General features: G+C 35.1%; 1 protein-coding gene across 9 annotated transcripts in view; it reads left to right on the top strand.

Annotated features, from left to right (window-relative positions):
• LOC106159834 (ankyrin-repeat and fibronectin type III domain-containing 1) overlaps positions 1-25,341 on the top strand; it is an 87,860-nt gene that overhangs the window by 15,065 nt on the left and 47,454 nt on the right. For 4 of the 9 annotated variants that reach the window (XM_087004842.1, XM_087004843.1, XM_013536247.3 and 1 more), the window contains 2 exons: positions 1,728-1,868; positions 9,709-9,927. In XM_087004842.1, the coding sequence (XP_086860968.1) occupies positions 1,762-1,868; positions 9,709-9,927 (326 nt within the window). In that variant the 5' untranslated portion in view covers positions 1,728-1,761. Of the gene's footprint in view, positions 1-74; positions 239-1,727; positions 1,869-7,154; positions 7,220-9,708; positions 9,928-16,125; positions 16,678-21,567; positions 22,229-25,341 lie in introns of those variants that run through there. The other 5 variants (XM_087004840.1, XM_013536248.2, XM_013536252.3 and 2 more) reach the window with 5 other exon arrangements.

Below are 25,341 nucleotides of genomic sequence, written 5' to 3' on the forward strand. Positions count from 1 at the left end.
ATTCATCCACTGCAGATAAATTCACATCATTAATACATTCTGTATATTTTGCTGTGCAGTTCTTATTGACATATGATTTGAAGAATTCACTATGTATAAAGGCTAATAAGGACAACTGTTATATGCTAGTGCCAATCTTTTATGTGAAGTCTGCACTATGGCATTTTTAAGCAGAATGTAGGAGTGCAATTTAGTCCACCCACTGATTATAGGTCCAAATGCTAATGCTTTCACCAAGGTAGGTATTGTTCATCATAGAACCTTTATAATGATGATATTTTTTTCTTTTGCAAAGTGTTATTTGGTTTAAGAAATAAGAGTTATGTTGCTCTTCAGTTTCAAATTGAGACTTCTCTTGAACTGAGATTATTATGGTTGTAAACATGTGATATTGTGTAGAAATAATTAACAAACTTCATCTATAAGCATTCCAGCATTTTATTTTCAAGATTTAGTTTAAGTTACAAATATCACAATAGGACTTTCACGTTTTTCACATATTATTAAAACAATCCTATAGCATTCAAACTACATTAATTCATTTTTTAAAAATTAAGTTGTTCTGTGCATTATGTTGCACTTACAATTGTAGTTGTCTGTGTAAGATTGGGATTTACATACCTTGCTCTCTATAGAGTTTAGTACTTAATGATTAGATACAATATTTGTAAGCTGAAAAAAAAAAATCTATCTAAGGAACTAGGTTGTATAACAGTACTAATATATAGCAAGTTATTTTTGTGAATCGAGTGATAAGATCATAGGTTTTTACTAAAATGAGAGGAAAATGAGATTTAGGAGATATTTTGATGTCTTTTTCAAGAAGAGATACCCTAGTTTTTGACAGATGTCTTTCTATTGTATGATGACCTGGGGAATTCTTTATGCCACAAATGTGTCTGTTTTGTAAATAAAATGTGAAAAGTGTGTAACTACATCTGGATTTTACAGCATTCAGAACATGTATCTTGAAGAAAATTAGTTTTGACTAGTTGCAGTCACTATAACAACAATATAATTATTATAATAAGATGTAATTGATCAAGGATTTGTTGTTCTGTTATATTCCTAGGCAACCCAAGAACGATAATTAAATGTGGAAATATGTTCTAGTTAAATACTGTAATGATACTCTTTTGAACCTATAATGTTTTCAGTATTCCTAAATATATATAAGGTGACTGGTATTGCAAATCATTCCAGGTCTGTAAGTCTTGATATTAGATTTTTAATATGCATCTTCTTCCAAAAAAATGTCTGGTAATCAGTGCATATATCAGGGAGAAGGACCTGTGGAAACGCCCTTGGCTACCATGCATTATAGTTGTCAATGAGTAGAAAGCAACAGTTGGGTGTATATCATTATATTGGCAAGTATTACAAAAGGGAAGAAAATATGCTGACATTTCAGATTTTTTTCTAGGTATTACAAATTAAGTGTCAAAATAACACTTATTGGTCTGCACAGTGCATAATTGGATCATATGTTACAAAATGAAAATGTCTGGGTAACATTATTCAGGGGCGGATAGAGGCCATCTTCTGGGGCTTCCGGAAGACGGTCAGATTTTTAGTGTTACATGATGGGTATTTAATTTTTTCTGTCTGAATACAGTCAAAAATGGAGGATGGATCAACTAAGATAATTTAGAAGACTGTCAGAAAATACCTCTGGATCCGCCCATTATTTATAAACTATATACAATGTATATATATCAATGTTTCAGGATTGACAGTTCCCAGGATTTGTGGTTGTCAGACATGTCTGCTGATGATGATTTGGATGAGGAGCTAGAATACCTAGACTTGTCCTCTCTAGAAGATGGTGTGGAAGATACCTTAGAAGATATGCCATGTACTAAACAAAGGTAAGCCACTACCTTGATGCAATACTGGCCTCGTGTACAGTGTGAGTAACTGGGCTCCCTCTTGTATCTGTCTTATATCTGCATGTGTAGCAATTGAACATTAATCAGGTGAAATATTTATGCTTATGTAAGATATTGTATGATTAATATGGAAGTGGTATACAGATATTTCAGCATGCTTTTTTCTCATTTGGCTGAAAGAGATTATTTTAATAAATTAATGAAATTTTGAGTTGCATATCATTCAGTTCTGTGCAGAGAAGAAAAAAAAACTAATCTTCAGATTATTTATAAATGCTCATCTCCACTGATACTCTCTTTCTGTCATATTAAGAAGAAACAGTATTATTCAAGGGTCGTGCTGCAAGTATAAGAAATTGCCAGTCGCTAATAATAACCAAGTCAAGATAACAAAGTTAATATCTTTTGCCAATTTGTCATTAATGTGCTTAAGTTAGCTGCATCCTGTCTGAGATTTTCCTGCCAAATCAAATTTTCCTTAGAACAAAAATGTTCTCCTACTAATAATGAATTGTTGTTCAACCTGTCCTCGCACTTGGATTTAATATTTTTAATAATTAAAAATTATATAATTTAAATCTAAGTGACTGACCAGTCATTTACCGTGCTATATGCCTTCCCCTATATTTCAGGTGGAGCCAGAAATTTCAAAAAGGGTTTTTCTTTTTCTGAAAAGGTGGGCCTCCTCCTAAGCTTACCCAAATTATTAAATTGCATAGAACCTGGATCATATTTTGATTCAGAGTAGATCTTTTCTGGCCAAAAGAGCAGATTTTTTTCTAATCCCCTGAACCTCCTGCCTACAGATCTGAGGAAATATTGATATCAGGCGCTTTTATTAAAGGGGTTTTGTCATTTATAAGGTCTCTGGTTTTATCCTTTGTGAGGTCTGAATTGGTAAAAAATGAGAAGCTTTGGATATGTAGATATACAAATATGACTTGAGGGCATTTTCAAACGTGGACAGTATACCTTTTAAGATTTGTAAAATGCCTGTGCTGAAAAAGGAAGACCAGTTATCTTTACTAGAATAGGTGGAATGGTACCATGACATGAATGAACTCTGGATCCTTATACTTCAAAAACCTGTTGGCGTTCATGAGGGAGGTTAAACAGAGTCTATTGTGCCAGGGGCAATCTAATTTTCTGACAGCTATACAAAATTGACAGAATGCATGTAAATATCTATTTTCTGTTGGTCACTGATACAGGTTTTACCTGATATGATCTTACTGACCTTGGTCTTAATATGAAGATCAGATGTTACTGTCTAAATAAAAGAAACACTGCAGCTATCGGAGGAGCACAGGGTTGCTTTTATGTATAATAGTGCTTATTTTTCAATTTCTGTACTCTTTCTAGTTTGATTTTTATTACTTATTGAAGACCTTATTTTGGACACACTGGTGGAATTGTTTGGGCCTCTGGCTATGGTTTCTAGTCCTCTTGCACCTTAGTTACCTATATATTTTTCAACATGTTTACTCGTACAAATTCAGGCCAACTATTATAAGTTGGTTGTCTGATCAGTCACCTCTGTTGTCTTGTTGACACGTTCATTTTGTTCCAATCGTTGAACAAAACTGAAATAATGTATTAAGTTACAAGGAAGAGGTGGATATTCGTAAAGATAACAATATAATGCCATAATTGAAAAGTACTGGATGGTATTCAAGGATGCATGTTTGTCATTTGTGAAGAAAGAATTGATCTTGAGTTAGTTACATTACATTACATGTGTATCACATCTAGAATATAGATTTCGCTGCAGGTCGTAACATGAAAAGAAAATATGCATAAACAAGTTGTTTTTATGGATAAATAAGTATTCTCATTTTTTATGGCAGCATCTTCCCCAGGGGTTGTATATACTTTTAAAAATGTGTGGCAAGTGATAATATAACTGTAACATGGAATAACCATGACTTGCAAGTTAAGTGCTATTGGAGGTCAGGACAGGTAGCCCTTGGTGAGTGCCGTGTCTTACCACGAGATCAAGAATGCTAAGCAATGTCTATAGAAGTCATAAATGTTAACCTTTACATATCATTGCTACCTTAGTAGCTTCCCTTTGTGGGAATTCACACGGCAAAAGAACAATTTTTTAATGTTACATTAAAAAAAAAAAACAAAAAAAAAACGGAGGTGGGGGGGGGGGGATTTGGTGGTGTTAGATATGTTTTGTTTTGATTCATTGAAAAGATTATTTTTGGTTGACCAAGTCATTAAAGATCTACCAGATCAGTGCAATATTTTAAGAGTGGAAAATTTGGTGAATTCAGTGAATTTTGACTGACAAAAGTTGAATGGGCTAAAGATCATATATCTGTCAGTGAAAGAGAAAAATTCATAAAAAACTTATTGATCATACAAACTTAATCCAAAAGATACCTGATTATAGACATTTTGTTGTCAGAGGAAAGATGTAAATATTTTATTACTGGAACCATTTTTATCCAAGACAGTAACTGTTGTAATGACGTCCATTATTTGTCCATGGTGTATTTTATCTGTAAATATAACATCACAGCATGAGGTCCTGTTGAAACACAGTCCTTAAAATCATTAATCATGTACACAATTTATGATATAGAATCCTAAATGTCACAGTAGGTTCATAGTGCTCTTTGTTGTAGCATTACAGTTGAGAAACTGTATCTGTGTTGACTCTTATTCACACGCAAGATAATGCGATGTGTAGTGGGAATGCAGGATTTTCTTCTGTTTTTCCCACATGCAATTTGACAATTTTGTCTTTTTTAGGGAGAATTGAACCAAACGACTATCAGATATTAGTTTGTGTATTATTTTTAGATAACCTTAAACCCTGATTCAGTATGTTTTTTTTTTTTAATTCATTTTTATGTACAGACACAGTGTGTCAGTACATATGGCCCTCACCTGCGTCAGTTGTTGTCTGTGCTGGATCCTCGTAGCCATGCTCTTTTTACTGTTTACGCAATTAATGAAAAACAATATGACGTCTTATCCTCAAAATTTCTGGAGTGCTTTTTGGCAGGTCAATATAGGTCAAACAGCAGCTTTAATGGGTTGTTTTGTTTGGAGTTTTTGTAAAATTTTCATTTTTCACATATTGGCATTTCCAGTATGTGACTTTAAAATTTCTTGGAACTGAAGCCCTATGCTAGTTACATTATCTTAATGCCCATGTAACCTAACGTACATTTTTAAAATAGGAGATAATTATACTGTTAAACATTATGTATTATTGCATCAAAATTGATTTTAAAAAACTACATTGTGCACAAGCATTATTTTCTGCTTTTTGTCTGTACATTTAGCAGCTTTGCTGTCTCATTTGAAAATATATCTTTTAAAGTTTACTTGAATATATAACAGCTTTGTTGATAAACTATGCCTTAAGCAAAGGACTGTGGCATATTAGGACTATGACATATTATATAATGAAGGGTAAAACCTTGAGGCTAGAAGCACGTATTAGACACAAGGAAATACCAGGGCATTGTTCCAAATGAGTAAGACATAGGATGGCTTGTAGTTTTTATATGTATTTACCTTCTGAGAATTTCAGTTCTTCGATAATCGGCAGTAAAAAGCATTGTCAGAAACTTGTATTCTGGATTAGATCATTTGCCTGGTAATACTACTTCATACAAGTAATGAAAAATCTAAAAGTCTGGAAAACACTTTAAGGTTTTCTGCCAGGAAATGTTTTATATCTACTCAAAAACGAAATGAAGATCATTCTTGTGGAAAAAGCAGCTCAAACCAGGGGTGAAATTGGTTTGTATTTAAATTACCACATCCTATAGGTTTTGAAGTTGGAGGTTATTTTGGTATTAAAAGTCCAAACAAAGGTAGTAGGGGTCATTTTGGAGATACTGTATGTCACTTTGCCTAATTTTTTTTGTCTTTGTGTGTGTGTGTGTGTGTGTGTGCGTGCGTGTGTGAAAATGTGCTAAGAAAATCCCATCTCGCCTGATATGAATGGCAGTAAGCTTGTGCACGAGGCATTCCAATTTGATAGTAGGGGTTTCTAAAATGGTATAAAAATTAAAGTATAGGCCCCTTTGGGAAAACACTCAACAGCTCGTCTGCTGTTATGTATGTACATACAACTACCCAGCCCTACCCAGCCCTATCATCAGTGGCCGAGGAGGATAATTGTGGGGTTGGTGCAACCAATCCGATGGCATATGGAATGAGAGACCATTCCCAGTAAACTATGGTACTAGCTTTGGATTGATCTATCTCCAAGGGGGTTCTCACTAAATTGCTATCATCTGAAGCTGAAGCTGTTAGAGGGTAATTAACTATCGTTTAGTGGCTTCAGTAGGGGTGCCAGACATATAAGCCATTTACGCTAAAAGCAATTTAGCGAGAAACCCCTTTGATATAGGTCGATTCAGTTTGATTGATCTAGGCATGGGAACCCAGTCTAAGTATGAAGCCATGCTTGACTTGCATTACGTAACACAGACAGGGATGTACGCTACTCATCACCTGTGTATGAAATCGCCTGTATACATGTCTGGCAAGGAGCGCATTCCTGTTGATCATGTCAAATCCCACAATTGATACAATAATTTTGTAACAGGCTACTAGCAGGCCCTGTGGTTAGTGTAATGAAGGCAGATGTCACTGCAGACCACTTTCTAGCCACAGAGTGAGCTACACACAGGTAGAAGTAGTCATTATATCAGAACACTAAGCACTGGCTGGCACTGATAGATAATAGAGGAGCTTCCAGAAAAAAAAATATTAAAGAATAAAATGACACATGGGGGCTCAGTTCACACTGCCTGTGATACAGACTGAGGACATATTGATAGATTAGACAAGAGTAATGGTGAAGTGTGTCCTTTGACATTAGTCAGTTGGCAGTTAGGGTGGTTTAGGCTGTGATGGAGGTCGGATAAAAGAGTGATAATAAAGTGACCCAAATCTGATGAATCAGCTTTGTCTATTTTTCCAGTCCTTCGATAAGAACATAATCAAACTCTATTCTGTTCTTTATTTACCATAATGGGCAGATAATCTAAGTCAAAGTTTTCTTTTGCAATTGTTTGCAATCATGTGATCAGGCTCATCTGAGTCCTTGACCCAATACTATGGACTGTGATGCAATGCAGTAAACATCCCCTCCCTCCTCCATGCATGTGGTCATCATAGTGGACATCAATCAATGCGAAATATGAGCATAAAAAGACCTTCTGTAAAAGTTTTGTGGTGTCCAGTATCTGTATGATTGTAGTTTACCCCTGTGGTCCAATCAATTATGAATATCACATGAACACGATGAAGGGCAGGGTTGATGTGTACCTCAAGAGCTTGAGGGAGAATGAGAGGTATGTATTTGTTGTCAAATGCCTTTATTTTTGTTACAAATCTACATTTTTGAATTTCTTAGAAACATGCAGCATAATTTTTCGCATCTGTTCTACAATAGTTTACATAAAATCATGTGCTACTATCACCATCGCAATTATCATCAACCCAAAGGTGAACAGTCCTAGTATACGTGCCGAATTTGTGTGACAGCATTCTGCGGTACATATTATTCAGTGGCAGATTGAGGCCCTCTTCAGGGTCTTCCAGTTGATGGTCAGATTTTCAACTTTACATTGACTGGTATCTCTTTTTTTTTGTCAGAAGACAGTCAAAAAAGGAGGATGGATCAACAAAGATAATTTGGAAGACTGTCAGAAAATATCTCTGGATCCACCCCTGTTATTTTATTGCTACACTTTCTTGTTCTTGGTTGACTGAATTACTGTAGTTCTGCCTGCATCCCAGATAGGCTTAGACTTGAGATAAGATACATATGTGTAAAAACCTTGGTTTTTATGGCCTTTTAATGATAGCCGATTGTCAGGTCATGATGTTTTTTTTTTTAATCAAAGCCTTTCTACCCAACCCAGGACCAATTCTGTTCTTTTTTTAAAGTTTCTTTTGTAATGGATTCTGTTCAGACATTCAATGAAGAAGGTGTGTATTTATCCTCGCCTCTTGGGGATATGATTTTACGTGTTTGACCTGATGGTATGAATAACCCTTGTCCTCAGCAATGCCCTTGATTTTTTATTGAGGTCATTATAGAATTACATAGCCATCATGTTAGTTTAAGACAGAAGATTTGTTATATCAACTCTATCTTCGAAAAATCTATCAGAAAACATACTTTAGGGTAGATACAGTATAAATACAACTGCAGCAATCTTTATACATTTAAATACATATATTCTGTATATCAATACTTGATAATATTGCAAAATTTAAGTGACGTCATAGAATTAGACTTTGTTTGGGTAGAATGTTTCAATGTTGCCTGGCTTGTACAGCTTCATACAAACTTATGACTCAGAGAAAATAAAAATTGGAAAAGTACATAATTGGAATAATTTACATACATGTATTTTTGTCCTATCAGCATCTGTATCAGTGTTTTAGATTTGATTTAATCAAAGTGACAAAATGAATTTGAGTCACCCATGTGACTTTTGATGGTGCTCTGTTAGTAAAATTGGGGGAGAGAGGGGGGGAGCAGGTGTTTACTGTCCAGAAACTGTGACAGCAGACACTTATTTTGGGGAGATTTTATCAGGTTTTTGGAGCATTTTGTAAGTGACATGTAGATAGGTATCTGAGTAATGGAGTTATTGTCTAAATAAAGACTTTAAAATAATATGTGTGAAATATAATAGAGATGCGGTATATGTAAAATGATTCAAATTAGTGTGCTTTACAGTTGGACGTCCCACAGGGCTTCTTGATGATAGTCGTTTTGAATGTCAACGTGTATATTATAGCCGAATGTTAAGACGCTTGACATATAATGCTTTATGCAAATGAAATCGCTTAGGAAACAGAACACTTATCATTAATAGGATGATTTATGACTCGGTAATCATTTGAAAAACATTTAGGAGCTATTGGCTTTCAAACAAAATAGTACTTGAAATATCATCTTTGCATACGTCTTCAGCTTATTTAGGAAGCTTAAGGACCAGTGTTAAACCTTGTTTGGGTAAGATGAAAGATAAGAGTATGATGTCTCCTTCACCATTGACAGATTTATATTGAAAGAAGTTCCAACATTTTGATGCTGGTACCCCTTTAAAATACATTGCAATAGAGTATTCATGGATATCTTTTTTTTTTATTAGACAAATTATAGCTGTTATATATATGGTTATCTGTAGGCATTCACTAATGTGTTTTTAAAGGAAAGTATTGCATTTCGTGAAGATTAAGAGCAAAGTAGGTGAATTGTTGGCAGAAAACAGATGCCATAAGACAGATTTTTGAAAACATTTTTGATAATTTTCTTATAAAGACAACATTAACTTAAGATCAGTGTTTGAGTTAGACTGGGTTCCCAAACATAGATTGATTTAACAGGATCGATCCATCTCCAGGGGGTTTCTCGCTAAATTGCTTTTGGCTTAAGTGGCTTAGATGTCTGGCAAGCCTACTTAAACTGCTAAACAATAATTACCCCCCAGCAGCTTCAGTAGGAGTGATAGACATCAGAGCCGCTTAAGTTGATTGCAATTAAGTGAGAATCCCCTAGGAGATAGATCGATCCATAGTTAGTATGATAGGGTCTAGGAATGGTCCCTTAATTGTGGGGATGATGACCAAATATCTTGCCATTTCACGTCACGTAGGGCCTCAGTGCCCTCACTATTTTGCATGGCAATTTGCAGCATTTTCTACAGTTTATCCTTTCTAAATTTCTTAAACATTCCCAGTCATGCACTGCTGATTGATTCTAGGCCTCACCATATTTACATATATGGATATTTACTTACCATATTTTTAATTTCTCTATTAGGTGCTATATAAACCACTGCCACATTGACCTTGGTAATAACAGTAACATGCCCAGGAAGAACAGTGAGGGGGATGAGGATGGGGAAGAAGAAGAAGAGGCAGAATTCTATAATTTTGAAGATTATGAACCAGAGCCCATGCTATCGCCCATGATGCCTGTAATTGGCCATTTCTGCAGAAGCAACACGACTGTAGATGAGTGCCTAACAATCCCATACTAGTGAGTATACAAACCCCTTTTTAGTAATAGCTCCACTCCCATACATGTAAAACTTTGAAAGATTGAGGATGATTTGGTTGTCCTCTTGATCATCAGGTTCTAGATTTCACATTCATTTTAGAGGCATTTGCATACTGCTGGTACATGCTGGATTACAAAGAGAGTAGTACTAGCTGGCTGTACTAGTTGTCTCTGGCACAGCTAATGCAATGTGCTGCTTCCAAAGCAATGCTTGTCATTTTATTCCCCGTCCAATTGATCTAGACTTATGCAGGCTTGTATATAAAACTGCCCAAACTGATAAAAATTCCCTTGTTTAGAAGAATTTTGATCGTGAATTACTTGTTTAGTTCTGCTCAAAAAGCTATATGGATACAGTACGTATTCTGGAGTGAGCCAGGTTGATTAATCTAATTACTCTATCAGAAAGTAAATGACTTAAGTATTATTATTATTATTATTATTATTAATATAATTATAATCTGACATATTATGTAGTGGAATCAACTATTTGAAGAATGAGTGAACCACATTTAAAATTTGCTGTGTCTTATCTATTGATATATTGATCCTTTGATTTTGCACTTTATGTTTTAAGCTTGGCAGATGGTAAATTTAAATTTCAGTTCACATGGCCTGTATCATTGCTGTAAGCATCTTTTCTGTCAAGTTTCTGTCATATTGGTAATTTACAGATGGATTTGTCATAGTCTGCTACTTTGACATATCTCTTAAATGTTTTAGTGGTGTCACTTTGAAGATGAAGTATTCGGCACGAGAAAGATATTGATTGATAATATCACATTTCTGACTTACTTGTTTCAGAAGTTGAATGATATGTCAACAGGTTATGTGCTTACTTTGATTTTGAAGTCATGAAAGTGTTTGTATAAATGACATGTGTCAAACCATGCGTTTGATCTCAGTATGGACAAGGAGAAAAATTGCTTGATTACTGATCACAGAGTTGCTTTGAAAAAAAAAAAAAAAGAATCAGATTTATTACAGTGTAAATCATTTACAAACCCCATTTTAAGTGATTTATTGCATAATCATTTAAATTGTGCAGTTTACCTTTCTGAAAATGAAGGGTTTTGATTAACCAATTGCCCTGCCCTATACCCTCTTATTAAGTATCAATTTGGGACAATAATATTTAGACTTCTTTTCAGCTGAAACCATAATTTTCACTCTGAAACATGTCAGCAGACAAGCATATTAATTCACAAGGATGTTTGTAAAGTACACATGATTCTCTTTAAAACCGAACTGCACAGGTATCCCAATGTTCATCAGACATTAAAACTCCAGATAAATAATTTTTGTCATAAAGTTCAGATAAATAGCGATATTTCCTTACAACTGCTTTGAATAGAAATGGTGAGTTTCTGCATTGGAAAAGAGCGCTAGAAATTATGGTAATATGCATGTCTGTTGATATCCTAATGTCATTTGTAGACAAGTGAATGATGAGTTTCATCTCCTAGCCAGTGCATGTTATGAAAGTAATCGACATTCTGAACATCACTGTAGAAATTTAATGAGCTTGAACAACAGACCTACTGAAGATTTTTACTGCAGCTTACCATATTTTTTGTTTTTTAAGTATAAATATATTGAAAACTTTTTTATTCATCTGATGAAAGAATTTTTTTTTTTTTTTTTTTTTTTTTTTGTAATTCTGGAATTGCCACATGGAAATGTTCAGTGGTCCAGGTAATGCACAGTACACAGTAGTACAGTAGATCATGAATCCAATTTTTTTTCCTGAACATATTTTTTTCTGAATGTTCAGCTCTGGAAATGTCAGTCACTTAACCCTTCATGTAACCAGTTCTGTGTCATCAGGATAGGTCAGACTATTTTACTTTCACCTGGCACTAGGTTTACTCCTGCGTCTAACTTGATTTCCTCATCAGTCAGAAAGGGGGAAAGGTAATATGTTCGTTGAAATGCAACTGACAGGGCAGGCCTTATTTCTGAACTGTTCACTATTAAACAGGGCTTGTTGCTTTTTGCCCAAGTTCCTGTATTTGTAATAAATAATTTGTTCATTTTGTCTATAAAAAAGCTAACAAATTAAGTCGGGAAGTCGTTTCTTTCATTTTTATGTACAGACACACTGTACTGTACATATTGCCATCACCTGTGTCCGTGTGTGTGTGTGTGTGTGTGTGTGTGTGTGTGTGTGTGTGTGTGTGTGTGTGTGTGTGTGTGTGTGTGTGTGTGTGTGTGTGTGTGTGTGTGTGTGTGGAGCGCTGGAACAGGAGCAGGAATCATGCACGCTCATTCATATCAAGTTAGTTTATTTTTTAATATTTTTTTCAATAATTTCGACCCTGTATTTACAGTAGAATTCTGGGACTGGACTGTAAGAAGCTCATTTAATTATTGTATCATAAATTTCAGCATTACTAGTATTTTGTCAGTCTTCATGTTTAAACTGATCATACCTTGTCTGTACATATGTTAGCTTAAGCTGGTTTGTTTGAGCATATTAAAATAGATAATTGGCATTGAAAATACAAAGCTTTGATAGTTGAAGGTGACTATCACATATTAGTTGTTAACCCCTGTATGTCTTGTTGAAATATAACAGGGAAGCATAAAACCTTGTTCTCAGTAATAATCCTCTCACATAATTTAATATACAGTAATGCTAATTTGAAATGGCTGTGGGGTACAAATTTACACCTTTTGGTATTGGCCTAAATTTTTTGAAATTGTTATATTTTCCCAATATTATTATATTATTATTATTATGTAATGTTCTTTCTTTCTTTGATATTGAGTATTTCCACAGGATGATTTGCTAAAATCTTCATGCTATGAAATATCACTTATGGAATTCAGATGCATGCTTGCAAAATTTGGTTATTAAATACTATTTGATCATTTTTACATTAAACAAATGGAAGAACTTGTGCAATAAGAAGTCTTATCATTTGCATTATTTGATATGACAGTTAGTCCAAAATCGATGTGTAATTACTTCCTATGAGTCATCACAAATTTCCTGGTATACATATAATAGGGTTACTAGCTTAACATCAAGAAGTCTAAAAAAGATCATTGATGTTATTAGATACTTCCTTTTTAGTGCTAAAATATCCTGATGTTTGTGTTGAAACTCAGGATGAGTGCCTTTTTGGCACAAAATATTCTTAGATAAATGCGTGAAAGTATTGGTTCTTGACATATATTGCTGTAGATGCAGAGAGGGGCTTGTGTTAGGGACTCATTCCTAAAGAAACTATCATTTTACTGACATTGATCCAACCCTGTGGGGACTCCTGCTGAATGCAGTCAGTTTTAACAAGACCTTGTTTCTAATGTACTCCTATTGGGAATGAGCCCAATGCATCTTTGAATGATACAACTTACAGATGGTTAATGCCCCAACTCCTGATATTATAAAAGATGATACATTTTGTTTTCTCCCCTAGACAAAATAAGTCTTAGATACATTGCATTACATACATGTGATACTAGACCAATGTATAGATTTTTGCAAACCATGCAAGGAGGAGATGAGTTAATTACAGTAGAAGATTATGTTAAAGCAGATGTCTTATTGTGCAGAAACTGTAGCGTCTGCTTATCTTCTCACCTTGTGTTTGATCCACACCTAGTAAGATAAGCACAAAATTGTAATAGCAGCACGGTCAATATAAATATTGGAAGTAAATGCACTGGTTTTTCATGTATACACATTGGCAATAGGAATAATCTGAGATGAACTTAAGTCTCACAAGTTAGTGTAAAATCAAGTAAAATTTTGCAGGATTTTGAGGAGCATGGGATCAGAAATAATGGCAGACTAGCTAGTGTTTTATCTTGAGTTTTGTAGTATTACAGCCTGCGTGTCACTTACGTATTGCTTTCCATGACAACATTCCTGGCATACAGAGAGTTTCACTCTTCTTACTGAAAAGTTGACCATATTGCATGTAGATTCGTGCACATTTTCTAGTCTTAGCTTGTATGAGATCATGCAGTGCACTCAGCCTCGTTTTAAAGTTAATTAGGCTATCTCGGATGATTTCCACTGTTATATGTAATATATTGTTTTGACTACATATGATGATTTTTATTCTTCCTCTGAATAGTGACATATGTTGGTATATGGAGAGCTGAGGAAATTTCAACAACTGCTTTTGAGATGCATTTTGCTTTCTTGTCTGATAGTGTATTTTTGTATTAAGTCATATATCTGCTAAGTCTTCAAAAAATGACCTCTAGCAAATTAAAGTGCCTGGAATTTGTAAGTAATTACATCTTATACAATAGTTAGCTGATGTCTTCTGGGAATGTTTAATCAAGACAATCAGTTATTCTTATTTTCCTCAGGGCACCAAAAAACCATTTAGTATTGCTCCTGAGTGAAAGAGGTTATGGAATTCAAGTAACATAAAAGTCTGCTTGAAAATTGGTACAAAATATTTCATCTATTTTCAGCCAGTTTATAAGACACTGGAGAGGCAGCTTTTAAAATTTTGTCCATGTGTTGTTGGATCAGCGATTATACAGTGATCACATATTTCCCTATAGTATAGTCCAGGGAAGGCAAGTTTGCTAGTCAGTTACACATATTGATTTTTTAAGGCAGAGTGGATAGCAGAGGAACATTGTCACACATCAGATTTGACAGAAAGAGAAACGAATTGTGACTTTTTGGTTCCTGCTCAAATAGAGAAAAAAAGGAGAAAATTGTGTTATGATTGATGACATATTCAGGTCAATTATATTAAGTCTGTCAGGCTATATATAATATAAGAGTTGGTATTGAAAGCAAGCACGCGCGGTGGGATTTTCAAAGTCAACCTTTAGTTTTACAGCTGTTGCACACTTTACTTTTTCCCACTTGGTAGTATACACTTTAAGTCTGCTTTTCTTTGTTTACCTGTATACCACTTAGTGCCTCTACACCCCCACCAACCAAATTTCAGTGTTTAAAATCAAAATAACGGCTATTTTTGCTGCAGCTACATGAGATCAGTGTAGCGGATGGACCCCTCTGCTACATTTATTGAATGAGTAATTAGCTAGGAAGATTTCATAAACTAAACAATAAATAGACATAGGTAGGCTATGACCTCATCCCTGTCTGGAAGTGTTTCAAGGCAGCACAGGTAAAAGGAGGGTGAAGCTGTCTAACAGCTACTTAATGAGTGGAAACGCAGGATGTCTTACGTACGGACTCACGCACACCAACAGCTTTCAATCCGAAGCAGGGAAGCCCTTGTTTATCAGACATACACTTTTCTATCTACATTGCTTTAGACTTGAAAAAATAAATTTGTAAATTTTGTTTCTTTTAAAGATAAATATCTTTCAGGGGTTTTAAACTTCCTCCTGCTGGTTAGATATATAATACAGTTAGGAGACTTGATTCTCTTCAGTAAGCTTCCTAGGAACACACAAGTTTGGTTAAGTGTAGGTATATCGCTTGCATTTTTAAGACAGTAGGGTCAATGAATAGTTCAATATTTCATAATGTACATGTAATTCAAATTATTTCGTAGAAACCACAGGTTTTACAATCAAGCTCAAACAAATGATCTGACATATATTTTCGCTATATTTTATGGTCAAATTAGTAACATTGCTGCATTAGGCACAATGTTTGCATTGCTCTTAATGGTACACATGTATGCTGGCGATTTAATGCCTAATCATCCCAGTGAGATTGTTAATCTACCATTTTTTGCTGTGAGATTATCCATCAACACAAGTAGCATGTCCGCGCTGTGTGGTCAGTTCAATCTGTGCTGTCCTGGCACAACAACATGCTATGATGCATTGGCATTCAACAGGCATCAGTGGAAAAAATGATGAAAATTTATCTGAACAGCATAAACTTTTATTCTTGGGATTGTGATTTATTTACTGCCTTTCTTATTGGAAAAGTTCAAAATTACTTAGCAACAGCAGTTTCCTCCAAAAATCATTTACTCATGCCGGTGTGCATGCTGCGCCAGTGTTCTTCATACAGTTGTGTAGTTTTTTCTTCCTTAGTGAATTTTTTTCCATAACTAGTTAACAGGAAATTAATCTTGGTGCTTTTAGTTGTCCCAAGCATAGGCTTTCCTGGAGGGGCCCCAGGTAGTGCACCTATTAATAACTGATTGGCTGGAGCTGACAGATATAAACTGACTGATTACTAGAAATACACTTCCAGAGAGAGAAAAACATCAGGGCATATGAGCACATTTAAGTGGATAAAACTGTGACAGAAAAAAATTGTTGGAAAACACCAGACTTGTTGGACCAAGAACAACATAACTGTGATGAAGTCATAAGTGCCTTGCAAATTATCGCATGCTAGATAAAGGTTTGATGTGATTTTCTCCTAGGAAACGCAAACACAAAGCTGGGACAGGCGTTCTGTTCAGTCAGGTGATATCAGGCTTGGTTTGTGTAATTCAATTTGGAGAGAGAGAGAAACATTTTCAGTGTAAGTCACTAATCTGCATTTAGTATCATAGCTACGAACAGAACTCACAGGCTGATGCGCATTGGACTGAGTGTCTTTTAAACTGTCTGCTGTGAGGCCAGCCCAGCAGTAGGACCTTGGATACAGTTCACAGTCCAGCAAAATTCTGTAGGAAAAAAAGTGTTTATAATTAATTTGCCAGGAGTTGTCTGAATGAAGATGAGCGTCCTATGGAGACAGCTGTTTGACAAATGGAAAGATACCTACTACACAGGGAATAAGAAAAACATCCAAAAGAAAAAACACAAAATATGGTAATGTATCATTTTTCAAATTGTTATTAATTATTTTGACTTTTACTATTATGCATGATTTAGAAATGTGTAAGTGAGACTAATGGTTTTTATAGTTGCTGGTATGGAAGAAAAGGAAGATATTTTTTGCTCAGTTCAATAATTGATTGTTGTTGGTGGCGGGAGCTGGAGTCGTCCTGACCATGAGTTGCTCAAGCAGGAACACCTTGACGATTTAGTGTCACGATACATTGAGAAAATACTGAGATAGATGCTTGAGCAAGGTTAGCAATTATTGAAGGTGGGGTAAATGGAGACGCCTTGCTGCCATCAGTTATTTTAGATTATTTGCCAAGATGCACTCTAATGTAACCTTACTGATGTGTGGTCACTGAGTGGACATGTCCAGTACACAAGTAACAGCTTGAAAGTTGCTCAGATTCTGCTCACTGCCATGCATTCTACTGTCTTGGATGCTTGTGGAGTCAGTAACATATGTATAGAAAGATCATGCAAGACAGAGAGAGATAACATATGGGTGCCATGCAGTAAGATGTATGCCTGGTGATCCACCCATCATAAACCTTCACTGTCTCCGCAGAGTTGGGGACATGCACTGAAAAGAACAATATGAGGAATTTGAGAAATGAACTTGTGATTAAGTGCATTTTTTTTAATATAAAAAAACTAAGTCTCTCAAAATTTTGGAGGGGGTAGTTAACTTAGAAAGGTTTTGCTATATTTTTAATTGAAATCAATTCGGAAGGATTGTTTTGTTTTCCAGAACTGGTAATTTTGAATACATGAAAACAGAGAGTAATGAGAAAAATTAAAAATACAGAATATGGATTTTGTGACATATCTTGGTTTTTAATATGCTTTGAAAATGCATATTAAAACCAAGATATTTTAGAGAATCAAAGTTTCATTACATTAAATTTGAATTAAGGACCTTCCACAGAAATGATTTATTTTACAAACAGAAAATCGTATAAACAGGGAACACAAATAGTTGAATTTATCACCCTTTGATCACCCTAACAGAATTGGATACAGTAGACACAGCTTTTTAAAAGGTCACTAAAAGATGAGAGCTGTAATAATTCAAATTTTTAAACCCAAGAGAAAGCTTGTTGATAACACTGCCGTCAACAACTTGACCCACTGTATTATTGCAAAATAACAAGGACATGTTGTTGGGACTATAATAATTCATTATAAGTTGTTCGTACCGAGTGAGTCGAGCCCCAGTAATAAGGATGTACATAAAATGACTTAATTGCGTACTACAGGCAATCTACACAAGGGAGTTCCAACATTGACAAGATCATTCCTGTGGACATCCTGTTTGTTTGGTGGTTCTCTGAATTACAAACACATTTTTTTCTGATTAATTCTTTGCTTTAATTAACAATGTTAGGGTGTGTTTGTATCAAGGGTGTTTCACCTCTGTACCCGGTAGTATATTTTTACTTGCAGTTGTGGACTAATTTTATTTTTTGATGTAATTGGAGGAAGTATCTTAGATGAGTATTTTTTTTCTCTTTTGGTGAGTCATTTGAAACAACAAAGTAGTAAATTGGATGATAGAAATTGACGGGAACCTGTCAGTATTGATTTTTAAACAGAACCCGGCACCTCTGAAATATATGTGAAGGGGTTATTTAGTGAAGTGTTAATTTAACTTGGTTCTCGTTTTCATCAATCATTCCTAAACCCAGTGACTTTTAACCAAAGTTTTATTTTTAAGTTACCTTTCCAAATACTCTGTCTGGATTAGCAAGGCTTGAACCTATAAACCATTTAAAAAAAGTTTCTGTTTCTATTTAATTCATTGTTCTTCACCTTTTTTTTCTTTTGTGATAAGAAGTTTGCAAATGAGAGGGGGTTTTGTCCATGGATTGCCTGAATACGTATAACTAGATTTTCATTTTCTTTTTTTTTTCGGGGGGGGGGGGGGGGGGGGGGGTATGTGAATTACTGTTATTTTTCTGATGCAGGTGATTGTAACATTTTGGAGTGTGAAAATTTTGAATATCTGTCACAATCCAGATTGAAGGACAATAAGTGATAATTTAAGTTACTTAGATATATATATATGTATGTATAAATATAGTTCTGATTCATTGACATAAAGTAATAAATGTTTTAGACAAGTATCCAAGTAACTACCAAATATACATACATGTGATCAAACTACAGATAGTTTTACCCTCTTTCACAAGTTCTAAACAAGTTCAATTCCTGCTTTTAGCTTGATTAATTGGCTACACTGAACAGGGAGGCTCAATTTAGGTGACTTTCCTATGTAATATACTGAGGCAATTAGTTGTCACTCTCTCAAAATGAATGGACACAGACTGTATCATTTAAGCATATCATTGGATATGTAAAGGGCCTTTGAGAGACAGTGTAGTAGTGGGTCTTGACCATTAATTTTGCTGCATTCAAAAATGTTTTTCATTTTACCCAATAAAATTTTTTTGAGGACATTTTGAGGACATTTGCTTCCTCTGTGACATTTTTTCAATCATACAAGTAGCAAGTGAATAGAATTATATATGTTGTCAGGGACAATTTTCTCAAAGTTAAATGGATTGCCAAGAAAGGTCATTTTATATTAAAGGTAGTATATCTTGCTTCACTTAGTAGAGAGCTTGAACAGAGACCACATGCTTTTTGAACTATACATTTGATAGCAGAATAACTTGAATTTTTTTTCCCACAAAGACCAACAAGAACCCAAACTTATGTGAAAAAAATTGAAATTAAGGTATTGGAGTTATCTTTTAAATGATTTAATCTTTATAACTAGCCAGTTGTGTGAGTGGGCAGGCCAGCTTGAACCAGTGTGGGCATGAAGTTATCACGCAAGTTATTGGTCTTTCTGTTTTTATTGCCTTTGGAATCCTTCAGTGATCACCAGGACACGCACTGCTTTTCATTTGGCTTGTTAATTAGATTTTTTTTCTTAGGAAACACATGGGTCCAGCTTATGACAGTTCCCAGGCAGCAAATGATTTATTTGACCTGTAATTGGAAAAAAGTCTCTGTTTGTCAAAGGCATGGGATGTGATTATACCAGAGACCGAAAAGAAATGTAACTGGGGTTTTTATTAGTTAAAGTGACCTTAAACTTCCCTACCCTGATGTGTTAGTGAAAATGGAGTTGGGGGTTGGGGTGGGTGAGTTAAAAGTTTCTGCTTCTTAAAGATGCATTTAAAGTCAGATTTTTGCCACAAAACCTGATCAAATGCTGCTATATAATTTCAATTAGTATAACTTATAGAAATTACAAAGGACATCATTTCATATTCCCCCAAAAAATGATATTTGAAAGGATATTTTCTGCTTTTTGCTGTGTTATAAATATCCCTCAGCAGTCCCATTTGAATAAGTATGCAATTGCGCATGCAGCTGCATCCATACATGGGAGTGAGGGTGATGATTATGTAATGTGTGTGCAGTACTATGTCAGAGGAACAGATTTATAGGTTATTTTATGACCAGAATTTGAAGAAGGTACAGTTTTTAAGTTATTTTTTGGCTGAAAGAGAGATTGACTTTGCTTATGGCTTGACATGGCTACTTTATTTTAGTTGCATGAAAAACTAGTAGAAGTGGTTCATGTGCATTACTGGAAAGCCATGCCCAATTTTAAGATTTGCTCTACATTATTGGGTAGTTACACGTGCATTGTGCATGATTTGCTGATTGTATATTGCAACAAGGAAGTCACATTTTTCATGACAACCACTAAAAGGTACCATATTAAAAAACTTAGTAGTTTGTTTTATTCAGAGTACGTATTAATGTTGCTTTTTACTATCGTTTCAAATTGTGGTATGCAGATACACAAGTCTACCACATGCCCTGTTTTTTGGCTTTGCAGGCACCATTATTAAGGGCCATTTACAGTGATATTAAAATTTGTCACTTATGAATGGGAACTAATTTGGCAATCAGTGTTATTTGTGCATTGAGACATCTCTGAAGCATCTTCATTGAATGACATTGATCAGCCTCAGAAGCATTCATGATTATATTCACAGAAATAAACTGACCTGCCTCTTTTCAGCTATTTCATTACCAGTTCATGCATCCTTTAAAAAACAGAATGATTTAATCAGTCCACAGTGATTTGATCAGTTCATATCGTGGAAATTGTTATTAGCTTGGGGCACGATGGTGTTCTGGTCGATAGATAGCGGCATTTTGTACTGTGCATATATCAAATGTCTGATCCTGTTTTATAACGCGTTGGGGACACTTTGAGGAAGCCTTGTCACTAGTGTATTATCACAGCTATGAAAATAGTTGCATGTTGCACTGAGATAGAATAAGAGCAAAAGAGAGCTAGCTATAGGGAAAAAGAAGACAAAGATCATGTGATTGCTTCCATTAATAAATAAGACAATGGGAAAAAAGCCCCTAGATCAGACCATCAGTGAGAATATTAAGATGTTATCGCCAACATTCTATTCCTTTGAACAGCAAAAAAAGCTTAGTCCTGTGACATATACTAGAGGTAATTGATTGGAAGAGAAAATGACATTTTTGCATCAAATATGTGTTCATTGTCATTTCACCTGACTCATCCAGTGCAGTTGAACAGAGACAGATGACACGAGCTGCAGACTGCTTTCAGCCCAGTATCCAGCAGCTTTGCTAACCACTTGTGATCTTTTAACTCTGCCTGTCGCCAAGGGTGCAGAAGGGCTGCCTATGCTATGCAATGCAAATGGGATAAGGAGAGAGGGATAATTGAACCAATTTGATAAGAGAGATATGAAAGAGGGCCATGCTGTTGCCTGTATTATAATTGTCAACATACTGATCACCTGATAGTTTCACATAATCTGGAATTATATATTTAAAACCGCATCACTGTTTGCCTTTGTTGTGAACAGTGCTACCAGACTGTGCCACTGCAGATAGCGAAGAGCAACAATGCATCACAATTGCTGGTTCAGTTTTCAGGAAATTGTAACCATTTGAGATCCATACATTGAGCACTCATTGAGGACAATTGATGATTAACTCTAATGTAATGTGGACTTGACAACTTAAGAATGTACTATTCCATTAAGAGTGCTATAGGTTTTGGATTTTACTGCTGACTGAATATTTCTGCTTCTGTTGTCTCTGTAGAGATAATTAACCGTCAAGGGACGGAGACTCTCTTCCGAAGATAAACTATGGCATTTTGGATGTAAATTACACGCAGGCTAAAAACCGTGGGTTGTTATTTCTGATAATTATTGTATATCCAAAGGCTAGTAATTTGACAGCGGTGTGATGATACGCTTGGCTAAAGGTATACCTTAAGAGGTTAAAGGAAAGCTAGGATAACACTGCTTTAGATGTAGAAGAATTAAAACACTACTGAAGGGTCATCCTTGTCCTTGGCATGGCACCCAGGATGGCTTGCTGCAGGGACATTTCCCATACTAGGGTGGATTCCAGAAATAGGGTATAAAGTCCTAATGGAGAAAGAAGACGAAGAAAAAAAAACCCAAAACAAGACATTCTTGGGTCGACTGAGGAATTCTTTCAAGCGAAAGAAAAAAAGGTAAAAATGAAAAGATAAAAGTCTGTGTTGAACTAATGACAGTGTTTCACAAGCACGACTGAAAGGTAACTGTAACAGCCTGCTCACCCTGTGCCTGTATTCTTGTCATGAAGTAACCACTGATCCATCATCTCAAAGGATATCTTAAATTTATGGCATTTTAATTACTCAATCCGTCACTTCATAGTAACCATGGATTCCTTAATCTAGTTTATTTGTATGCTAAAATGTGTCCATTCCTGCTGACAGAATGACAGAATATTAGCATGACAAGGAAAATTTGATGAATAAGTTCTCTTGTTTCTTGTGCTTACATAATGTAGTTTGCATATTCCCTATTTTAGCTTTATGTGGCATTTTACAGTGTATCACTTTTCCATATTGTTTGTATAGAAATGTGTGCACCAGTGCCTGTACATATGTATATGGGTGTGTTGTCATTAGGGAGGGGAGCCATACATATTCACTTAAGCGCATTGGTGTGCTCTTTAAAAAAAGAGGTGACCAGTAAGAATGAAGAGACCCATGCCATGGTATTGTATTTTAAGGGCCTGTTAGATATCATTATCCCAAATCATTTGTTATAGGACGTATTCCCAATGAAACTATCGTTCTACATAGATCGATCCAATTGATCCAGCTCCACAAGGACTCTTGCTGAATGCAATCAGATTAACAGAACCGATTGACACGCCTCTTCGAACAGCTAGGGGTGATTTACTTTCACATGAGCACATCTTTTTGTCATGGTGCCGTGGTTTAAAACGGTGTTTTTGCTACCATTACTTTCAGAATCCTTCTTTCCTTTTAAAAAAATCTATGTGAATTTTGGGTTAGCTAGTGTACCTTGTAACTCTGGCAATTGTTTTGCACCTGTTGCTTTAGCTTATAATGGAATAATCCTTTAGCTTAATCATGCCAAGCCTCAAACACTTAATATTAATGAGAAAAACCTTGTTATGATGTGCTTGTTTCACCATTATTACTGTCTATATTACCATTGCCTCCATCCTGTCAGCAGCTGGGGAAGTAATATATGATTTGGATTAAAATGTTTGGAAAATAATAAATATAGTGTACTTTTACAGTAATAATTTAATGACAGCAATTAATTCAAATGATAGTAAGTAATTTTAATTGAGAAGTATGCAGCCATGTTCTTTCAAAGACATATGTAGCTAATGAAGTAAAAAAACTGCTTTGTTAAATTAAGTTTCTTAGTTTTCTTACTTTAGCAGGACAGATTCACACAATTTTTGTTTTAAGAAATAAAAATGCAAAATAAAAATTGTGAGAATAACCCGAAGTGACAGTTGAGTCCATATTCAAATCACCATGAACTTAACTAAGTTCAATTTCCATTGCCTATATCAATGCACTAGTCCATATGAAATGGAAAATCAACAAAGCAATAAGCAGTGCATTACGTCTTATGATATTCAGACACATTGTGATTTTTTCACACTTGTGTAGTGAAAGTAAATTAATCACCTAAAGTGTATATTAATAAGCCAGTCTTAGGGCCCAGGGAACAACTTGAGAGAATTGATGTATTTATTGTCGTTTAACGGGTCAACGATGACGTGTCTTGGGAGGAAGGTCATTAGGAGGTACAGGGGGCGCTGTATTCAAAAGGTGAACAGATCACGTGAGGAAGGGAAACGATCATTCAAAGTCGAGCTACGCTACTGTACGGATATTCCAGTTTATTCCAAGTAAAAGTTTTTGTATAAAAACATTTGTATAAAGACAGGGTTTGATTATGCGTTATACAATTATCAAATTCATATAAGTACGAACTGTACCGGAATTGGAATTAGGCTATGCGAGAAATCTAACTGGTGACGGAGCAAACGTTTGTATGTAATATTGTATCGTCTGTACACAGGCAGAGGCACATCGACTCATTCCTATTTATAAATAAAGGATTTGATGTTTGAAGATGAAGTGGTTTTATTCGTTGAGAGTTATTAGATGATAAATAATTTATATACGTTTAAGCGAATTATAATATAACAGCTTTTATTGTTAACTTTAAGTAAGAGAAGTAACATGTTGATTAACTCTGGAATATTGGTGCATGTTACCTTGGTTATAAACAGGTACATTTCTCCAAATGAAAACATAATGAGTGTCTACACGTCTTGGTGTGCCGACTTCACACTGACAGTCATTGGGTACGTACTTAAAATAACTTGCAATGTTAGGCAAGGCATTGTGTAATTAAGTGGTGTTAAGACTGCTGGATTTAATCTATGAAAGAAAATTGCAATAGTGCTAGCCTAAACTAGACTGGGGCTTGTTTTAGGAGAGAAAAATTATAGCCAACTTTCACCTTCAAGAAATGAGAGTAGTCTAATCAGATAAAACACTGTGCCCATTTTATGAAAGGAAAGATATGGCTAATATTTCAGAAAAAAAAAAATTTTTACCTAAATGGACCAGCTACTATGGATTTATCTACTGAAAATAAACCAAATTTTAGACCAGTTTTCATGCTCAAATCTTTTGTGAAACCAGGTCTGTATTGTCATTCTAAAATTGTTATTTTCAGTAAAGAAACTTTTAAAAAAGCAGACAACCTTATATGGATTTGCTATATACGGTAGCCGTCATATTATTCCTATCACAAAGATGCAACTATCTCACATACCTGAAAGAGACCTTGAACCTTGTTTATCACAGTACCTCTTTGATACACTAAGCAGCACAGATATGTTAATACATATAGGTTAATTGCATCTGAGCAACTATTATTTTCCTCTATTTGGTACTCCATTACCAAGAATGGAGCTGTTCTTTTCTGAGATCACCCCACCACTGAATCAATTTTCCAAAAATATGCAAATTTCTTGTTAGTTCAATTTTTTAAAGAAAATGGTGGGATTTAACCATTAAAGCAGATTGGTCCTTGTGGGTATATTAGGATCAGTGATGAGGAGGGTCATGTTTTTCACACATAGGATCGAGACCTTTTTTGACATTAACTCATAGACCTCAGCGTTCTTACAAGATTATGATAATGATAATTAAATATGGGGGGGGGGGGGGTTAAAATAAATTTAGACTCCCCTAAACTATATCATAGATTTTTATATACAGACGATGTAAGT

The sequence above is a fragment of the Lingula anatina genome, chromosome 2 (genome assembly GCF_051362555.1).
Source record: "Lingula anatina isolate TDL-2025a chromosome 2, LinAna3.0, whole genome shotgun sequence".
Classification (NCBI taxonomy): Eukaryota; Metazoa; Brachiopoda; class Lingulata; order Lingulida; family Lingulidae; genus Lingula; species Lingula anatina.